General features: G+C 38.2%; 2 protein-coding genes across 5 annotated transcripts in view; one reads left to right on the forward strand and one right to left on the reverse strand.

Annotated features, from left to right (window-relative positions):
- The window catches only part of CMSS1 (cms1 ribosomal small subunit homolog), a 220,733-nt gene that overhangs the window by 143,119 nt on the left and 59,046 nt on the right, over window positions 1–18,568 (reverse strand). The window lies entirely within an intron of this gene.
- The window catches only part of FILIP1L (filamin A interacting protein 1 like), a 187,110-nt gene that overhangs the window by 111,294 nt on the left and 57,248 nt on the right, over window positions 1–18,568 (forward strand). For 2 of the 3 annotated variants that reach the window (XM_086883032.1, XM_023942174.2), the window contains exons 5-6: window positions 587–760; window positions 7,829–8,007. In XM_086883032.1, coding sequence (XP_086739158.1) covers window positions 587–760; window positions 7,829–8,007 — 353 coding nt within the window. The remainder of the gene's footprint in view (window positions 1–586; window positions 761–7,828; window positions 8,008–18,568) is intronic. The other variant, XM_086883033.1, reaches the window with a different exon arrangement.

Genomic DNA, 18,568 nt, shown 5'->3' on the forward strand with positions numbered 1-18,568 from the left:
TACTTGTTTATAACAGAGATAACTGCAGACAGCAGATTTTGAGACAGCTCATGTAGTTTGTATCAGTGCAATTGAAGCAAGGGGCAACCTTCACCACCAGAGGATGTGGAGATGGGGAAAAAAGCCCAAGAGGGACACATCTGTAGTGGGTTTAAACGACTGAACCCATCTACATACATAATATATCGAATGTACAACACTTTCAGGCTTCAAGAAACATCCCACTATCCTGCACTAATGAGTCAGTTTCTAATAGTACAAGCCAAACTTTGCCCTGAAACTTTGTCTTATGAATGCTACACATTGGTCCAGAAACAGTAAAATTATCTAATCATTAAAGAAGTACCTAAGCTCTGATGAAGGGTCTGAAGACCCTGGAGTTTATGTTGAACTAATAAAATACAAAGACCAGTAATTCCCTCATGCTTTTCAACTGTCTTCACATTACTGACTGTTTGGGGTCACTTTATATATACAGTATTATTTTAGAAGTTTTTCAGTTTTCTTAAAATTAAAAGCAGAGAGCTAACCTGTAAAGACATATGTACAGTTTAACAAGATAAAGACTTACTTTGTGTTTCTGCAGGCTCAAGATGAGGTTATAGGAGTACTTAAGGCTGAAAAAATTGACTTAGCTTTGCTTGAAGCACAATATGGCTTTGTTACTCCCAAGAAGGTGTTAGAGGCACTCCAGCGAGACGCTATTCAAACAAAGGCTGAGCAATGGCAAGAAGATATCTATGAAAAGCCTATGGGAGAGGTAAGAATGAGTAATTGGTATTTAACCATAGTTCCAACTAAATTCAACAGAAAATCTCTCACCCACTGCTGGAGAAGGAGGCAAATGAGCTCTAAATCTGGAATGGAACATGAGAGTGAGAGCAGAACAAAGTCCAGGGTCCAGCTGGGACCTGAATCTAATGATCCTCACTTACACTTCAGACTGGGGGCTTTATACATCAACAGACACAATTTTTTCTAATTCAAACCATCTTCTTTTTCTTCTTCCCTTTCTGTAATCCACATTCCCAGCTCATGCAAGCAGAAACCCACTTGTCTCATGGAGGCCCATCTTACCAGTGGCTGCTGGGGCCCACCCCGCAGCAATGACACAGCTGTGCACCTCTGCATATCCCTGCTCCCATTAATTCAGGAGTAGTCATGGGGACACCTGCTTGGTCTGCAGACTTACTATAATGAGCTGGCATTAGAAACTTCATCCAGGAAGAAATCTAATATTCTCACATTATACCTAAGTAACCTTTAGTTTAATTACACTGCAGCAGCAGCTGCCATACTTTCTGAACAAAGTTATCTGATTTATTTCTGCCCTGAAATGCAAATCACTGGATATTAAAACACCTTCACATCAGATTGTGGTTTTTTTATCCCAGGTAGCTGTCTCCAATTCAGATAAATATTTTTTAACATACTGCTCAGTATAGATAAACTTCACAAAATAAAAGCAGAAATTATGAATAAAATTCTCCTACCAAGTGTTTTTTCCAAGCTTTTTCAACAAAAATGTACCTAAGGACACAGAGATAATTCCAGACAAAATTATGTCAGGCAAAAGGTCAACTCTTATTTCAGAAGCTCAGAGGTTAAAATCCCTGGATATAATCCGAAACAGATAAAGTTCATCTGTGAAGCTTAATTTATTTTAGAACATTGTGGTATTATGTCACAGAAACTTTGAGCACAAATGGAAATGATTTGAGGAGAAGTCCAAAACAGTTTGAAAATATAAGCTCTTTCTGTTACTTTGTGTAAGTTTATACATACTCTTTTCTTCTTACACTTAATGGCAGAGAAATAATTTCTAGCACCGCTGGATCTGGCAATTTTAAAAGGCAAAGGTAAACATCCTGAGAGCAACTGAAATGGGAGAAGGACCACTGCCACTTCTTGGTCTTGGTAAACCAAAAGATGCCGTAATAGGCGGGCATTCCACAATTTCAGTTTCAGAATCCCCCTGAATTATGTCAGAGATCCATTTTGTTGGGTTTTTTTGGTCTTTTTTCTTTTTTTTGTATTTTTCAACCACACATAAAGACCAAAGGAGAGGTGGAAGCAGCCACAAAGTCCAGAAACAGACCATTAAAATTCCCCCCTTTGCTACTAAGACAATATACCTTTATATCTGCATGTGCATCTCACCCTCGAGAGTTTTGTCTGGTAGCTCTGAACACAGAGACTATCTTCCCAAAACTCAAGTGAAATTACAATTAATTTCAGAAGGCAGCTGAAAGATTTCCAGTCCTTTACCATTTTCTCACAATTCTCTTACGTATTCTAAACATAAAGTTTCTTGGCAGATTTGATTAAGAACGTACTGGGAAAATTTTGTGACTGGACAACTTTACTCACTAGGAACAAGATTAATAGGTGAAGAAATGTAGCAAATTAGAAAGCAGTATTAATACATTCTCCTTTGCAAAACCTATGAGAAGTGTGACAGACCAAAACCATTTCTTCTTTGGCCATGAGGAGATATTAAATTTTTTTTTGAAAACAGGCTTTTTCAATCAAACTTGCTCTACAGCTATTTCTTTCTGCAACCTAAAAAATGTCAGATAAGATTACTGTTAGCACTCACATTTGAAGGACATAAAATAAATTACAGTTTTATTTTGGTTTCATTTCTGACTAAAAGGCCTGAAAAAGTTTTCCATTTCTGTGTGGTTTATAAACTTAGATGTAGTCAGTTTTTGTGAAAAAAAAATCTGTCTTTGGATTAATCGTCACTTCTCTTGAATACACAGTGAAGTGTATTCAACATTCTAGTAAATGCAGAATAACAGTATAAGAATAATTCTCCCTGGTTCAAAAATAAACAATCTTTTTTAAAGGAATCCAAAAAATCAGAGATGGTGATGTAGGAAAAGAGCTAAAGATGAAAACACTGCAGAATTTGTGGTGTCTTTTTCTCTTCTTTTCATGGTATCAGAAAGCAGATTCTGGTTTCTAACTCCCAATAATACAGCCAAAGATTAAAAAAAAAATCATGTGCCTCACTGTTCGAAATAGGATAAACCTCCTACCACTTTGAGAGCTCCACTAAAAGAAGTGAAAGGAGAGAAAGCCTGTATTTTGCATCCATCAAGGATAATTAACGATTGAATCCATTTCTGAAATCCCACTGCCAATCAACCTGGGGAAAGATGCACCCTCACCAGTATTTTAACAAAGTCTGTTTGTGTCCTCACAACATCTGGTAAGTGTTGGTCAAAACTTTCCAAGGACCACAGCTGCAGGGCACCAATAAGTCAGTCACAGGAACAGACTGAAACAATAGCGCTGACAAGGTGGCATTCAGGAGAAGACCACCAACGTATCTGCATGGAAATTTGGCACAGCTAGGGCTGAAAAAGGCAGGGGAAGAAGTGCTCCCATAATCTCTGGTAATCCTAAACTCAGGATTGTACATTTATAAACAATGATTTTGAGGATATTATTAACAGGAATAATATTACACTGAATTTAGGATAAACTGTATGTAACTGATGTAACTACCCTGGATTTTCTTCTGGCACACCACCAAACACAAAACAATCTAAAAACAGAAAGACGAAGAGTTCAGGTCTGATGTAATGGGTATGAGATACACCATCCTAGTTTGACTTCAGTCAAGAGCTAGTGGCAAAATGTAGTTAAACTATTAAATTTGTGTGAATTTTTAGCTTGCCCAATTATTCACAGTTACGTAAGGCTATGCCTCTGATTTTCCATTGTATTGTACAGCATGTTCAAGTATTAATTCTAGCAAAAAGCCCATATGGTTAGCAAGAACAAAACAACAAATCACTTAATTAAGATTTTTATCACTTTAATTTTCAACAGAAGACATTTATACTGCTGCTTATTAGTCCTCTGTGGTTTTTAGCTAAGAACTGTGTAGGCTGAGTAAACTTGTGTGCATGCATATAAATGGAGTGTTCTGCATGGGCAGATCTATCATTTGGCCAGAGCAATCTCAGGAACCCGGGGCTGTTGGAGATGCTTCTGTGTAAGGATCTCACACCAATGGGGGTTCACAGAACTTCTCTCTCTTCTCTGCTGGAGACGTGGGAGTCAGCCACAAGACCTCACAGGGAAAATGCAAGAGTCAAATTTGCTCCCTAGGGAGGTGCCCTTATCTTGCAGAGGGACACATTTTCTCAGCAAACCACACGGGCCAGCCACGTGTGGCTCTGCCCTGCGTGGTCCTGCAGGGAGGGAAAGGTGTGCTGCTCAGGGACACGCTGTGTCACAAGCCAAATGGCCATTCCTGTTACACATGCAGATCTCAAGTGTGTGCATTAATTGTGATGTAGGATTGCTCTCTCTCCAGTTCTCCTCTTTATGACCCACCTGTACCAGGAGATAGTCCCAGCACTTCTTCCCTTCCCTCCCAAGCTCACACTCTCCACCTTGTTCCCAGCTAAAACAGCTAAATGTTCACAGTAGAAATGATTTGACAGCATGCTTAAAAGAAACAGAAAAGCATCTTCTAGTCCCAGCAACAGGAGAAAACATGCAAACTGCTTTAATACAGCAGCTTATTAACTTTTCTCTTACTCTTTCATGTGAGCAGGTCTCCCCAAGACACTATTCTTCTTTTTCCCATTTAAAATTATTTGTTCCAACTCCCTGCCTGGAATATACACCTCACCCGTTCCAAACACCAGCCTGCAATCCAAAATGTTGTAATCTCAACAATGACAAATGTGCTACTGTGAAATGTAGAGTATGGAGAGCTGCAAAACAAAAGCCTGGAATTAATAACTTCTATTTTTGCATACATGCTGCATTACTGCTTGAATTAACTTCGCGTAGCCATTCAGCAAGTACTCCAGAGCAAACAAAATATACAGAACATATGAAACCCTCCTGGCACGTCCCAGATCCTTTACACTGAACAGTGCAAGAAGCAGGACTATTATATACTTGGTTAATGTTGCCTGGCTGATGACTAACCCTCATCTCAATCAAGCATTTACATGTTCAGATCATCTCATTTATGATCAGCTTGTAACCAGAAATGTCAGCGCTTTCCTATGACAGCAACTGACATATCCCCTCAGATTTTTTACATATATCTGCAAAGTGGTGGTCCAATCCACATAAATGCCTTTACTTTCTTAACCCCACCCATGCAGCCTGCCTGACCTCACCCTGAGGGCTGAGACCAGCAGGCACTCAGTGCCTGCTGCAAGGCTGATGCCCAGCTCATATCAATTTAAGCAAAACAAAGCCATAGTTGCAAGCAGCACTACACCACAACTTTGTCAAAAATCAGGAGCCAGACTGCTTTCTGATAACAGTGTATATTCACCTGGCAGTATCATATTTAAAAAGACAAGGATTAGAAACTTAGGTGATATAATACTTGTCCCAAAAACCCCTCAGAAATCTTGGGTGGTGGGAAGGTTGATAAAACATCTTTCTGGTAAGTAAGAAGCTAAATAAAATATTTCAATTTTTAAAATTTCCACTTCTGGTAAAATAAGGGAGAGTGTGAAGAAATTAAAATGGACAGTTTTCCTCAACCTGACCTTTTAAGGCAATCCAGTTTTCAACTGCTTTAAGAGATATAGAAAGCACAGCCAAAAGATTCCTGTATAAGGCGACTCTTGGTTACTAAGAGAGATTGCATATGCAAGGGTTTAGGTAAGAAATGTTTTTCCAGGGGAGGTCCTGGAAATCAGGATCACGATTCCAGAAAGCAATCACCTTGCTAGGGTAAAACATATAAATTATTAGTCAACAAGATTAAAAAAACCCTTAATGATCTGCTGTAAGAGCACCACAAAACAGCACCAAAACAAATAATTACAGGTTTCTTCATATTTTTTCATCATGCATGAAACAAGCTCAGCTATGTTACAACAGAAAAGACTCTCTAATGCCATAAGTAGAAAGTGCAGGAAGTTTTAAAAAGTGGTATACATTTTTGTTGGAATATTCTGGATTCAAACCATCTTCAAAGCCTTGTCAATAGCTCCTTTTTCTTCATTTATAGCAGTATCAAAAAAAAAAGGTTAACAATTATTTAGAAAGAGCATAAAAGAATATATATAGCTTTTAAAAGAGCTGAGATAAGCAGGGGGAGACTTGGAAACCTAAGCAGAAATTGATGATATCCTCACTCATTTAAGAAACTCATGTTTAGGCATTCCAGCTCTCCCCATCGCCATTTCTGTCGGCCAAATTGTAAATAAACATGAGGAAAAGATAATTAATCATACTCCCTGGAATTAAATTGTCCAAAACAAGTAGTGGCCCTAAGAATCTGAAATCCCCGTGTTTCTTGTGGCACACAGAATTCCTTGTGGGGGAAACATCAGAGAACCAGAACCAGCTTTGCTTCCCACACTGCCCATTTGTGAATTCTTTCCTATTAATAGAGTGAAACACTACAATCAGATTGACCTGCTGTGGTTAAAAGGAGACACTGGGCTGTGAGCTCAAAATTTCTATTTTCCAAAAAGGACACAAGGATTCCTATGTTGACCTGATGAGGGAGGCAGTCTCCAGAGGGGAACAAGCAGGGAACAAAGTTGCTCACAAATACAGACTCTTCCCAGGTCTTTTGATGGCCTCCAGTGATCCTCCCTGAAACTTCAGCTAGATCACTAATGCCCTAGAAGGAAAACCATGCATGGTTACATACACACACTTGCACAACTCGGTCATATACTGAACCCAAAATTGTAACAGAATCCTCAGAATCACAGTTTCCTCTAAGTTTGTGGAGTTATTTTAACAGAATAAGTCTAGTAAACAGTTATGCCAATACCTCTGTAGTTTAGAAAAATAAAAAATTGATTGCCAAAAGCTAAAATGTATTATTTATATTAAAATATCACTATATAGTAATATTTAGAAAAATTTTAAATTTTTCATTGGAAGGGTGGTCAGATTTTAGAATGGGCTACCCAGGGAAATGGAGTCACCATCCCTGAAAGTATTCAAGAAATTACTGGGCATGGCACTTAGTGCTACGGTTTAGTTGACATGATGGTGTGTTCAGTCAAAAATTTGACTCAATGAGCTTGGAGATCTTTTCCAGCTTTAGTGATTCTCTGATCAGGTGTTAAGAAATCCTTGAGGAAGGAAGAGGATTTTTATGCTCAAACAATGCTATAAAGGTGCCATCTGAAAGACAAAGATCTCCTAAAAATAACACGTGAAATCTGAGGAACATAACAGGAAATGCCACCATTAAAAAGAAATACTCTAACTATTAAAAAATTCAGCACTTTCTTATTCTAGAAACCCAGAGCCATGCTCGGAGTAAGCACAAGAGACAGGATTGTTCTGCACTCTTGGCACAACCATGCATTTACTGTGAAATCAGAAAACTGCTTTTTGATTTACCTCTACCTTACAAGAACAATTAAATGCTCTTATTTCCTAGGCAGCTATAAGTGAGGCAGCTATTTCTATTCAACCAGAAGTCAAGCATCTACTGTGTGAAGCATTGGATGATGTTTCTTCTTCCAAGACATCTGGTTCTCTACCAAAATGATCAATGAGAAAAACACAACTTTGGGAACAGTAACTGTTAATTAGATTTAAAAAAAAAGTTAAGGATTACTCATGGCAGGAGGAAAGGAAGGTGACTGAGGGTCCTGAAAAACAGTACCTTATTGTTCTAATTTGTTGGGATTAGACTGAGAGAATTAAACTGATACCAGGTGACCTCTCTACTAGGTTTATTATTATTATATATTATTATTATATTATTAAGCTGCTCTTCTTAAAATTCTTTTAGTAGTGAAAGCCCAAGAATGCAATAGTTTCAAAATGTTTCAGGAGTTTTTCCTTTTTTTTTCTTTTTCAGCTTGATAAAGTTGTAGAGAAACAGAAAGAAGTTCACAGAAGAATGCTGGAACAACTTCTAATGGTAGAAAAAGCACACAGACAGACACTGTATGAACTAGAGGAAGAGAAGAGGAAGCACAGCAAATACATGGAAAAAAGTGATGAGTTTACAAACTTGCTGGAACAAGAATGTGAAAGGTAAGGTTACCTCTTACCATAGTACTATGATGTATAATTTAACATTGCATCTAAGGATCTCTCTGCTTTCTTATTCTGCATACACTAAAAATCAGACATATTTGTGGAACTGTATTTTGAGGGTTCGGCTGTAAAAACGTAACTAATGACTTCTAACAAACACCAATATCTACATCTCCATCAGCCAGCAAGGTAGGTCAAACAGCTGTCAGATTCCTCAGCACTGTTGCAGGATGCCAAGGATGTTACACTGCAAAGAATACAGGGAGCCATGCAGATGTATGATGTCATAACCAACAGGAACAGGTGAACCTTTCAGTGTGTTTTAGAAGCTTGTACATACTACAGTATGTAAGGAACAGAATATGGCATCAGGCATGCAGCCCTTCATGGCAGAAGAAAAAGACATGAGGAGAAAGAGATATTTGGACAAAACATAGAAATACATACAGAGAAAGCAAAGGCAGAGGATAATTTCCAGAAAGCTTTGAAAGTAAGGATGAAAAAGGTCTCATATAAGGGTTGGCATAAAATCCATAAAAACAGCTTTATTTTTTAGGGGTGACCTGAAAGTGCCACAACTTGTTCAAGCACAGTGTTACAGTTTCAATACCAATTCTCAGAAGAATTAAGAATAATTTAACGTCATTTACCATCTTTAAAAGAAGCCACTTTATACTGTGACTTCTCTGAATCTGCAACAAAACCAAACACATCCTAAGGAAAAATAATATCAAAGAACATTTCCTATTCCCTGTATATCTAGCTGAGAAGATAGGAGAATATTGTCTCAGTTTCCTTTCACTTAGGAACAGATGGAAATGTTTGGGTGTGAGAACGTCAAGCCTATTCTAAACTCACATTATGCATAGATAATTCTTCCTTTGCTTGGCCTGTGTAACATCATGTCCTACGTATTCTGGCAGCGTTCACCCCGTGTGCTGCACCTCTCTCCTGCACATCTATCAAACACCGGGCACACAGCCGGATTTACGGCGCTCAGCTGCTGAGGCTGGGGAAGAAAACGCTTTGCTGCTCAGAAAAATGTGTACAGATGCAGGCAAGCATGGGCACACAGAGAAAAGCACATACTAGGAACTGTTCTTGGGAACCATCATCAATCAGGAACCAAACTCTGAGATCAAGGGAAGTTCTCAATTCTGCTCTCTCCTCAAAATTGGAGATATTAATCTCCTAGAGGCAGAGCTAGACAACTCCACTTGCCTTATAAGAGTGGCAAAATGTTACATCAATGTGCTCACACTGTGAAAAGCTGCACAGAGGAAAAGACTAAGCATTGGAGTAATTTTTGTTTTTTAAACAGGATAGGCATGGGATTAAAACTCCCTGTCCCTCTTCTATATCCCTCTCTGCCCCAGCTCTGCTCCCATTCCCAAGAAGACTGTAAAGCATTTACCACTATTGTCTGCTACTTTTAGTTAGGCTGCCTGGAAAATGGTGGGAAGAGAGGGAATGCTGAGGTGCTTAAAGAGCCCTTAGAGGATATAATAATAGATTTCAGATAAAGTCCCAATTTATTTATTTTTTTTCATGCATTTTATGTGGAAAACCTTAAGGGGATGTGATGTCACTTACTGAGCTGATTCCAAATTGTTTGCCAAGTAATGTCACCATCAAGATCTCCACACAGTTGCATGCCATAACAGAAAAAAAGAAAGAAAATAAAAACCCAACAAAAAAACCCCCACAACCAAAAAAACACAAAGTTGAGACACAGCTCTTCCTGCATTAGCCTGCCTGACATGGCAAAGTGACCTTTGCTTCCACTTCAAAATCCTTACTCCAATGTACATTTTCTCAGGATGCAAACTTGGCATTTGGATTAAGAACAAATATAACTCTATGAAAAGTTTCATACATAAAGCAGTTACATTAATTTTTGCTTACCCCCAATACAAATAAAAAAAAAAAAGCACCAGAAAGTATTCACCAATTAACTTAATTTTTTTTTTTTTTTTAGCCAGAAGCAATATCCTCTTCTATATGATGGCTATATTGCGTTCCAAACAGTATTTCAGGTTCAAAGCAAAATCCCTAACTTTCAATCAGCCAAAGATGTACCTTGTTTTATCAAAGAGCAAGACTACAGTATATGCTAAAGATATCCTTGGAGGATATATAATGTATATAAGCCAATGAAGGTACATTAATAATATGTGACTATGTGATCAAAAGGAAAAACACTTAGAAGTTATGAGACAGTGATGCTGAGATTCTGGAAAATAATTCTTATGGCAAGAATAAAGAAATTATTAGTTAGATTCAAGTCTCACAAACTTTTCTGGATGTATTTTCACATAAGGCAGAAAAAGCACTTCCTCTCTCTTGCCTGTGTGTTCAGGAAAAACAGAACTAAAGGATTTTTAAATGTAAATTGTAGTGATGAATTTATCAGATGATCGTGTTTTACATAAACTAGACAACCCTTCATCTCTACATCCTTTATATTGCCTTATGCCCTTCATCAATGGCATCTCTCATTGAAAGAGTTAATGTTTGGATTGTGCAAAATATAAGAGTTTTGATGAGTCGGTAAAAGCTCTTCACCTTAGCCATTCAAGAATTTGAATTTACAGTAAGGCAACAAGACTGTCCTCAGCAATTGTACATTGTTAGATTTGGGAGGCTAAGCTAATGACAGGAGCAGCGAAAATTTTCTAGATATGAGAACCAAATTAGCATTCAATGTTAAACCTTTAGGCATTATAAGCATTTTTCTTGTTGCCAGCCAAAAACTAATCCTCCATAGTCCTGCTGTAGTTCAGAAAAAAAGACTGATCTTCAAACTGAACAGTCTCATTCCTTACAAAAGACACTTACCAGCAAACAGAGAATAAAACTATGCTACTGTCATTGTAGTAATTCATCTTCAGTCACACTTTTAAAGCCACAAACAAGCCACAAGCCTGACAAATCCCTAGCATATGAGGAAAAGTTCTGTGGAGAAAAAGAGACTAATGAACAACTGGAAATGTCCTTCCTGCACTTCAGCATGAACAATTCTCTGTGTGTGTGTGTGCAGACCAGACAACCTGTGCATGGCAGTGTAGCATGTCAACTAGAATCCAGAGGGAAAAGTTTGTTGTATTGTTCAGAGGAATGTAAAAAATAGTAAGTCCAGAAGCTGGATACAAAGACAACTAGGTGCACCTGAAAAATCATACCATAAAAGCTACTGGCCTTGTTTAGCTGCTCTTGCATTCCATGGGGTTGGAAGATGGAGGGCAGGATTAAGGACCACGAGGAATACTTACTTTAGATTCTAACGCAGAGTCCACTGTATCTTCCCCGAGGACGTACGCCTTGGTCCAAAATCACTTAGCACAGTTAAATAATAAAAGCTGCTGCTTTGGAAAACATTTTACAAGGGTAAATTATAAAACTAGAAGGTTTTCCAGATATGCATGTTCCCAGTTTGAAAACGTCTGCCATATGTACACAAGTATTTATGCATTTACATAGTACTCTCTACCCTACACAAAAAAACCTCCCACAAAACAAAAACAAACAAACAAAACAAAAACAAACAAATAAAGAGCAAAACAGTAATGTGTTTAGCACTTACACTGCCCTTTTCCACTGCATATTTCAAGGAACTTTAAATATTATTTAAGCACAGCTATTCCCCATTTTCTATTTACTGAAATGAAATGAAGGTGTGAGGAAAATAAATCAATTGCAGGTACCCGAGGGTAAAAATGGATGAAAGGATGAAATGTCCCAATGTATACATGTGTTCCTTCTTCAAACTTTCTATATCCTATACAGTTTCTCAACCATAAAAAGGGTCAAGTTTTATTACAAAGATACACCCACTGACAGGTGAATGTTATTCAACAGGACAGGGGAAAAAGGGGGTTTGCTAATAAGCAATTTAAATACATTTTTAAAGGCAGTTATGATAAATTTTCCTCACAGAATTCAAATACTAGCACAAAACTCTGCAGTTTGGTATAGAAGGAAAAAATAAGATCTTAAGGTCAAGGACCATCTACTAACATGAGGGTCATTTTTTTTAAAACCTAATCTGCAGAAGTCTCACACCTGTAGTCTTTCTCATCTGATAAAACACTACAAAAAACAGCTTTTTGCTCCAGCTGCTGCGACCTTCAATGTCAGACAGTTAATACAACAACCAGTTGAGTGATACAGGTTGGAAGTGGTCTCTGGAGGTCTCCAGCACAACCTGCTGAGTGCAGGGCAAACTTCACAACCCAATCAGGTTGCTCAGATCCTTGTCCAGCTGACTACTGAAGATCCCCAAGGTCAGTGATCGTGCTGGCTGCCTGGGCTCCTGATGCAATCTCAGGTATCTTCACCAAAAGACCCATTCTCTCAGTTTCATTGTAGGCATCATTCTGGTGTGGCTTCTGCACCATGTTCTGTTTATTGTTCTCAATAAAAGCTTAATAACATCTCTTCTGGACAAGCCCTGAACTTAGACCATCTTTACTTTCTCTGATAATTTGGCTGCCTTGAGCACAAATGAGCTTTCAGCATTTTTTTGCCATCTTACCCATACACTTACTGTGACTCTCCTCTGAGTGTTCCAGATTTTACTCTGAGTTGGAAACTTAGCACTGTCCACCTCTGCTCTGCTCATAGCACTCCACAAGTCTTATTCTTAGTGTCTTTTCTTCATCCATTCACTTCTATGCTTCTCACAGAAATTCTAAGTCAGGCATCATCTCTATGAGGATGACTCAGGTGTACTCCAGCCATCACCATAACAAATGAATTCACCAGATGAGCAACCTGTCGTCATTCCCAAGTCCATGAGAAGAGAAGGGAATCAGTCTTTTATCCCTCGGCCTTTGGCTTCATACTTACAATCCTCTAATACCTCCATTCTTAAAATTGGGCTAACTGCTTATCAATCAGCCTTTTGAACCTGAGCCTTCCTACATTTAAGTCTCACAAATTCTTGTTCATAGTACCTCCAAGAAAAATAAATATTAAAAAACAAAGGAAAAAACAAGCCAAACACATACACCCAAATAAGCCGAACATATCTCTTGGTACGTCCAAATAAATAAATTTCCAGGCCCTCACTTTAAAAAATGAATCATTTCCACATCAGCTATTTCTTCCTTCTCTGTATCTTCCTTGGATGAACTCTTAATACTGAATTAAGACTATGTTTTTTCTCTTGAGTACCTTCACAGTACACTCTCACACTCTAATGCAATGTTATTACATGGACTAATCAGGGTTTGAGTGGTAAGAAAGGTAATTTCATGAGACTGAGAGCTCTAGGCAAAGTGTTTTGGGTTTATTTTCAAGTGTCATATGGAAGTAATTGCTACCCACAGTAGATCAAGTAAACAGTGCTTGAAATTCAGAACAGGGTATCAAGGAAAGAAGGAACCATTTTAACTAAAAGGTGAAGTGTATTAGTTGCCAGCATAACATTGCTATACTTTATTTCAAACACACTTACACATTGGAATAATGATATTTTGCATGTCCAATTCTGGAAAATTCAATATTCTGGAAGAGTGGGTATAATTAATATTTGTTATATTTCTTAATGAAGCTAATTAAATATTATAAGAAGCAGGACCTTATCTCTGCAGAGAGCTGCAGTTAAAATAAACACTGTCAACTTATTTATTCTACACGTGTTACCAGAGGTTTTTAATTTCATGCACACTGAACTATTGTTGTAGATTGCATTGTACTCAAATGCAATCATTTCCTTTTAGCTTTCTGGCAATGAGTTATATGTATTACATATGCTGAAGACTATGTCTTGCAAGTTGTGAAATGGATGCCAGATCTGTGTACATTTGACCTTTTTCATGGGTATCTTGTGTTCTGTAGGTGAATAAGAAAGACCCACCACAAGCACAGCATTAATATTCTTATTCTACAATACACTCCAATGGGACAGTCCCACTAACAACACCACTGAGGCACAAAGAGACTCGAGGAAGTGATGTACACAGATTAATTACCTCATGCTTGTATGTGGAAAACTATGTACTGTTGCACTACATAACTTTCAACAGATGTTGTGAAATCAAATCTTTGTCACAATTCAAGGACTCAAAGATGTTTACAGGCTTTGTGCATGATGAAAGATAAAAATACCTTAAAGCAAATAAATAGAATTTAGGGTTAAGATCCCAAAACTGTTAAACAAGGTCATGTTATGTTTTTTTCAATGCAAAAGTCCAAAAAGAAATACAGATAGAAAGAGGGTTCAGCATTAATGTAACTGAGAAATTCTCTCTAGATCAGTGATGCAATTCAAAATTATTCCACCTACTGTCATTAGCAAGGAGATGTGAAATCTAGATGACAAACATTTCTCATGCAACTCCACTGACACTGGTGGAATGACACAGACAAATAAACTCATACTAAGACTTGCTTTTAATTCTGGGCACGTAGCATGCCTGTTCACTGTTTCAAGCACAATATCACTATTAGCAACCAATATTATCATTGCACACTTGGGAGGATGGGGAGGGCACAATGAAAAACCTTAGCTAAAGGACATTCTTCTACACTTCTACCCTCTCTCCCCTCATGTGTGGGGAAGGTGATGCTCATTGCCCTCCCTGCAAAAGGACATAAATTCTGAAAGGGACAACTGTGGGAAGCCACCCTTTACCATCAGGGTGGTGGCCCCTGGTCAGCACTTTTAACCCTCATGTCAGAACTCAAAGGGAAGGATGACCTTTCAAAGCTGGCAAGTCTCAGCATATTTATGGCTCTTGTAAATCAACACCTAAGCAGTGACCAGCATGGGCGATGAAGCACAGGCCAAATATGCTCATGGGGAGGCACTGCCCTCAGTAATGGGGCACTCGCTCCAGTCACCAATTTACATTTCCAAATAAGACTGAGTGCACCACTCCATGTGTGGCACAGCATAACAAGTCTAATCATAAGCAACAATAGAAGCAGATGACTGTACCAAGACCTGTGACCAGAAAAAGACAGGGTGCACTTCTGATTCATTGCAGGGTGGGGCTGTGAGAGAGGGAGAAATTAGCGCAGGATTTTGTAACTGTAACTTTGAAAAGCAAACACACAGCATCAGTCAGTAAAATCCCTAAATCATTCTCCAAGATAGAAAATTTGACATTCTCATAATTTTCAAAAAAAAGGCATTGCTATGGGAAAAGATGTCCTCCTGTTTGAATGTGGAGGAGGAGAAATCTCAATGAAGTTAAGATCTTTCTCGTGGAAGAAAAATGTAAGTGACTTACATGTGCTATAATTAGTTTCATATCTTAAAAACAGGCAGGAGAAAATGGCCATGAGAACTTAGAATGCAGGTCACACATCAGTTACCAAGACTTGTGATCTAAACTCAACCAAGTTTCCCATGGCATGCTGAGAGCTTCAATGCATTTATGCCCAGCTAGAAAACCTCTGAGTATTGTATACATACATGAGACTGCAGCAAATTAAGAAAAATGTCTCAGCCTCAGTCTTTTGCTGAGACAGTAATAACAGAAACAGAGAATAAATAAAAAGATCAGAAGCACTAAGTCTGCTAAGAACAGAGATTACTTGAAAAAATTGCTAAAAATAAAAATCATCTCACATGGCAATTTTGATTTTCATGTATGTACATTATTTTATTTCTTGAGCCTGAAATACACAGAACCTTTCAGAAAAAAAACCCACACATTGGGACAAGGTAACACAACCTATTTATAGTCTGAAGATCAAGAATGTGAATACATTGAGAAACTATGTTCAATATTTGTATCTTTCTATTAAGAAGACTGGAAAAAGCCACAGAAATTATCTAAATATTTGGGAAGGACATACTGAACTCTGGTTTTTAAAATCCGTGATTCAGACTCATGTATGTTTCGGTGTGTGTAACGAGGCACAGGTCAGGCTGATGGCTCAGAGTAGCAAATGGGAGTAGATGTAAGAAAACCTACTGGACCATCTAGTGTCTCCCTTGTAACAAAGAGTTGTTCTCCAAATGCAGTGTTTACAATTTTACTTCTCATTTCAGATGTCCAACATACAGAAAAGTCCTAATTTCCCTAGAAATGCTCTAAAAAAGTTGCATTCTCATAAACAAAATTATACTTTTCTATTCATTCTCTTTAACAGCTTAATACAGTACCTCCTCTACTGAAAGATGCTAAATACTTGACTAAGACTGAAAAAGAACCCTAAGGCACCCACTTTGGTACCAGAGAGATCCATAGCAGATAAAACCCTAGCAGGAGAGTTTGAGTGGGCTGCAGTAAAGTCTGCTGCTTCAGGACGATTCTGAATGGAGAAATGCCCACTTCCCTTCTGTGTGTCAGCTGCACACCCCTTAGGATAAAATCTGACACCATGGCCCTTGTGAGGTGCAACTTGAAGGAACTCCAAAAACTGAGCAGGCAGTGAATTAACCAGGCCCTTCATGTGCCCACAGGAAAGTTATGATGGGAAACATGGCTGGCAAAAGTTGAAGCTTGTACAAACATTCTGACAAGGGAAGGCTCCAGCACTAAAGACCCTTGAACCATAGCTTGATCATGGGCAACAGCAACAAGCAGATAAAAAACCCAAACCCAACCCAACCCATGATGACTACCGAGAGATGTCAGGGGAAGTATTCTACCACAGAAAACTTTTATTTCTCTCCCTTCCCCAATATAGGAGATTAAAAGTCCAAAGGGGACAATAACACTGAAATTACTCAGTTAAGTGATTCATGTCTGCCAGATTTGGCCTAGCATCAGTTACCTTCTTGCAGACTCTGCCTTTGTGTTGGAGAAGGGAAACTCACTGAACCCAGAACCAGGGTTGTTTTCAAATGTGTACATGAGCTTGATGAGACATACCTTGCACAGGTCTGCTCTCATTCTCTGACCAAGGTCCACGGAGTATCTTCAGCAGAGACAGCATCCAAATTAAGGCACTGCAAAAGCACATCACTAAAGCTGCTCTTTGCCTTATTTACTTCCTTGCCAAGACCTTCCAAGTCCCACATTTTGCCTGAAATTACATGAGCTCCTTAAAAACTTGCAACTTAAAATATAGCTCTTCACTCTTAAATGCAGTCAAGGTCTTGGCTTTTATATGCTACTGGGAAATTCCTCAGCCTCAGCACTTTGACTTCACAGCATCTTCAAGTCAAGGGGGAAAGACACATCCACACAAACATGATCAGGTACTAATAGGTACTAAATCCTGTTTTTCTTAAACTACCTTTCCACTTCAGTAAACTGTAATATTTACCATCTCACTTGCACTTCCTTACACATGATCCTAGCCTCCCTCCTCCTCATCCTCTGAACAAAACAAGAGAACTTTGTGGAAAAGTAAATAAAACCTAGCAGAAATGGAGACCATGCACCCTCCTCTCCCTTAACTCTGGTTTGCTTGCTAATAATGTCAGGGTTTTCAAGAAACTATGAGCATTGTAAACCTTATTCTGACATATAAATTTACTACTATTAAAATGACTTTTAGGAATGATCAGATCCTACAATTTGCGTTTAAGTCATCAGGAAATTGGGACATCATTTATTAAATGCTTAGACAAGATTTCACATGTTTCTAATTTCAGAATTTCATCTTGCATCCAAATGAGGAACTGAGAAGTAAGACCCACTCCCTGAAATCCTAAAATTCTCCCTTTTTTTCAACAGTCTTGCCAACTAAACTCTGGATGTCTTTGTGTTCTGTCAGACAGGAGAATGAGTCACTCTGTCCCTTCTCATTTCTCTAAAATTCTCTAAAAGAGAAATTGAGAAGTTTGACGACATATTTGGATAAACACACTCAATGGATAATGTTACTTAACTTTTTATATCTCTAAGTTTGCTATAAACCTCCAAAATCCTTATAGGCTAGATTTAAGTATACCCAATAAAAACTATAGGTTATAAATAAAGTTAATGAAAACCACTCTATTAAAACTCCAAGGACCTTGTAAACATGTTTATCAAAGCTTATCAAAGCTTCACCACTGTAATACTGCACCACATCCATAAATCCATGTTATTAATTGCTAGTCACCCAGAACTCTTATTGAAATATCAACTCTATATAGACTGTCCTTGCTTCAGAACCCAGTTTTCTCATGGTCTCTGAACACAATGTAGCAGCCAACACTAGCTCTGAATGAAGAACCAGTGAATAAAATCAGAGTTTACACACTTCAATTCTCCTGAAAAGACAATGAAAACTGCTGTGATCATCTGCATGTGTTTTAGGTCCCTCTGAATGTAGCATTTGTCCTAGAAATAAAGGATGATTGAAATATACAGAACTGAACCTACAGAAGGGCACAAACGCTGAGCTGATTTAGCTTCCTAAACCCTCAGTTTACCAGAGGGTAAGAAGGTTTATAAAACCACTTTGGAATGTATCATTTCTTGCAATAGCAAATGGCCAACAGCGTGGTGTGTAACTCAATAGTTTTATCAGAGGAACGTATCTTACAGATTCAAGATCCTGATCTCTGTGAATTCCCATCCTCTTTAGCTCTGTATTAACTTCAGATGCAAAGAAAGAAAAGAAGGCATTACAAACAGAGCTTTTACTAGTTACATAACATAAAACA

The sequence above is a fragment of the Cyanistes caeruleus genome, chromosome 3, assembly GCF_971803275.1.
Source record: "Cyanistes caeruleus chromosome 3, bCyaCae1.hap1.1, whole genome shotgun sequence".
Classification (NCBI taxonomy): Eukaryota; Metazoa; Chordata; class Aves; order Passeriformes; family Paridae; genus Cyanistes; species Cyanistes caeruleus.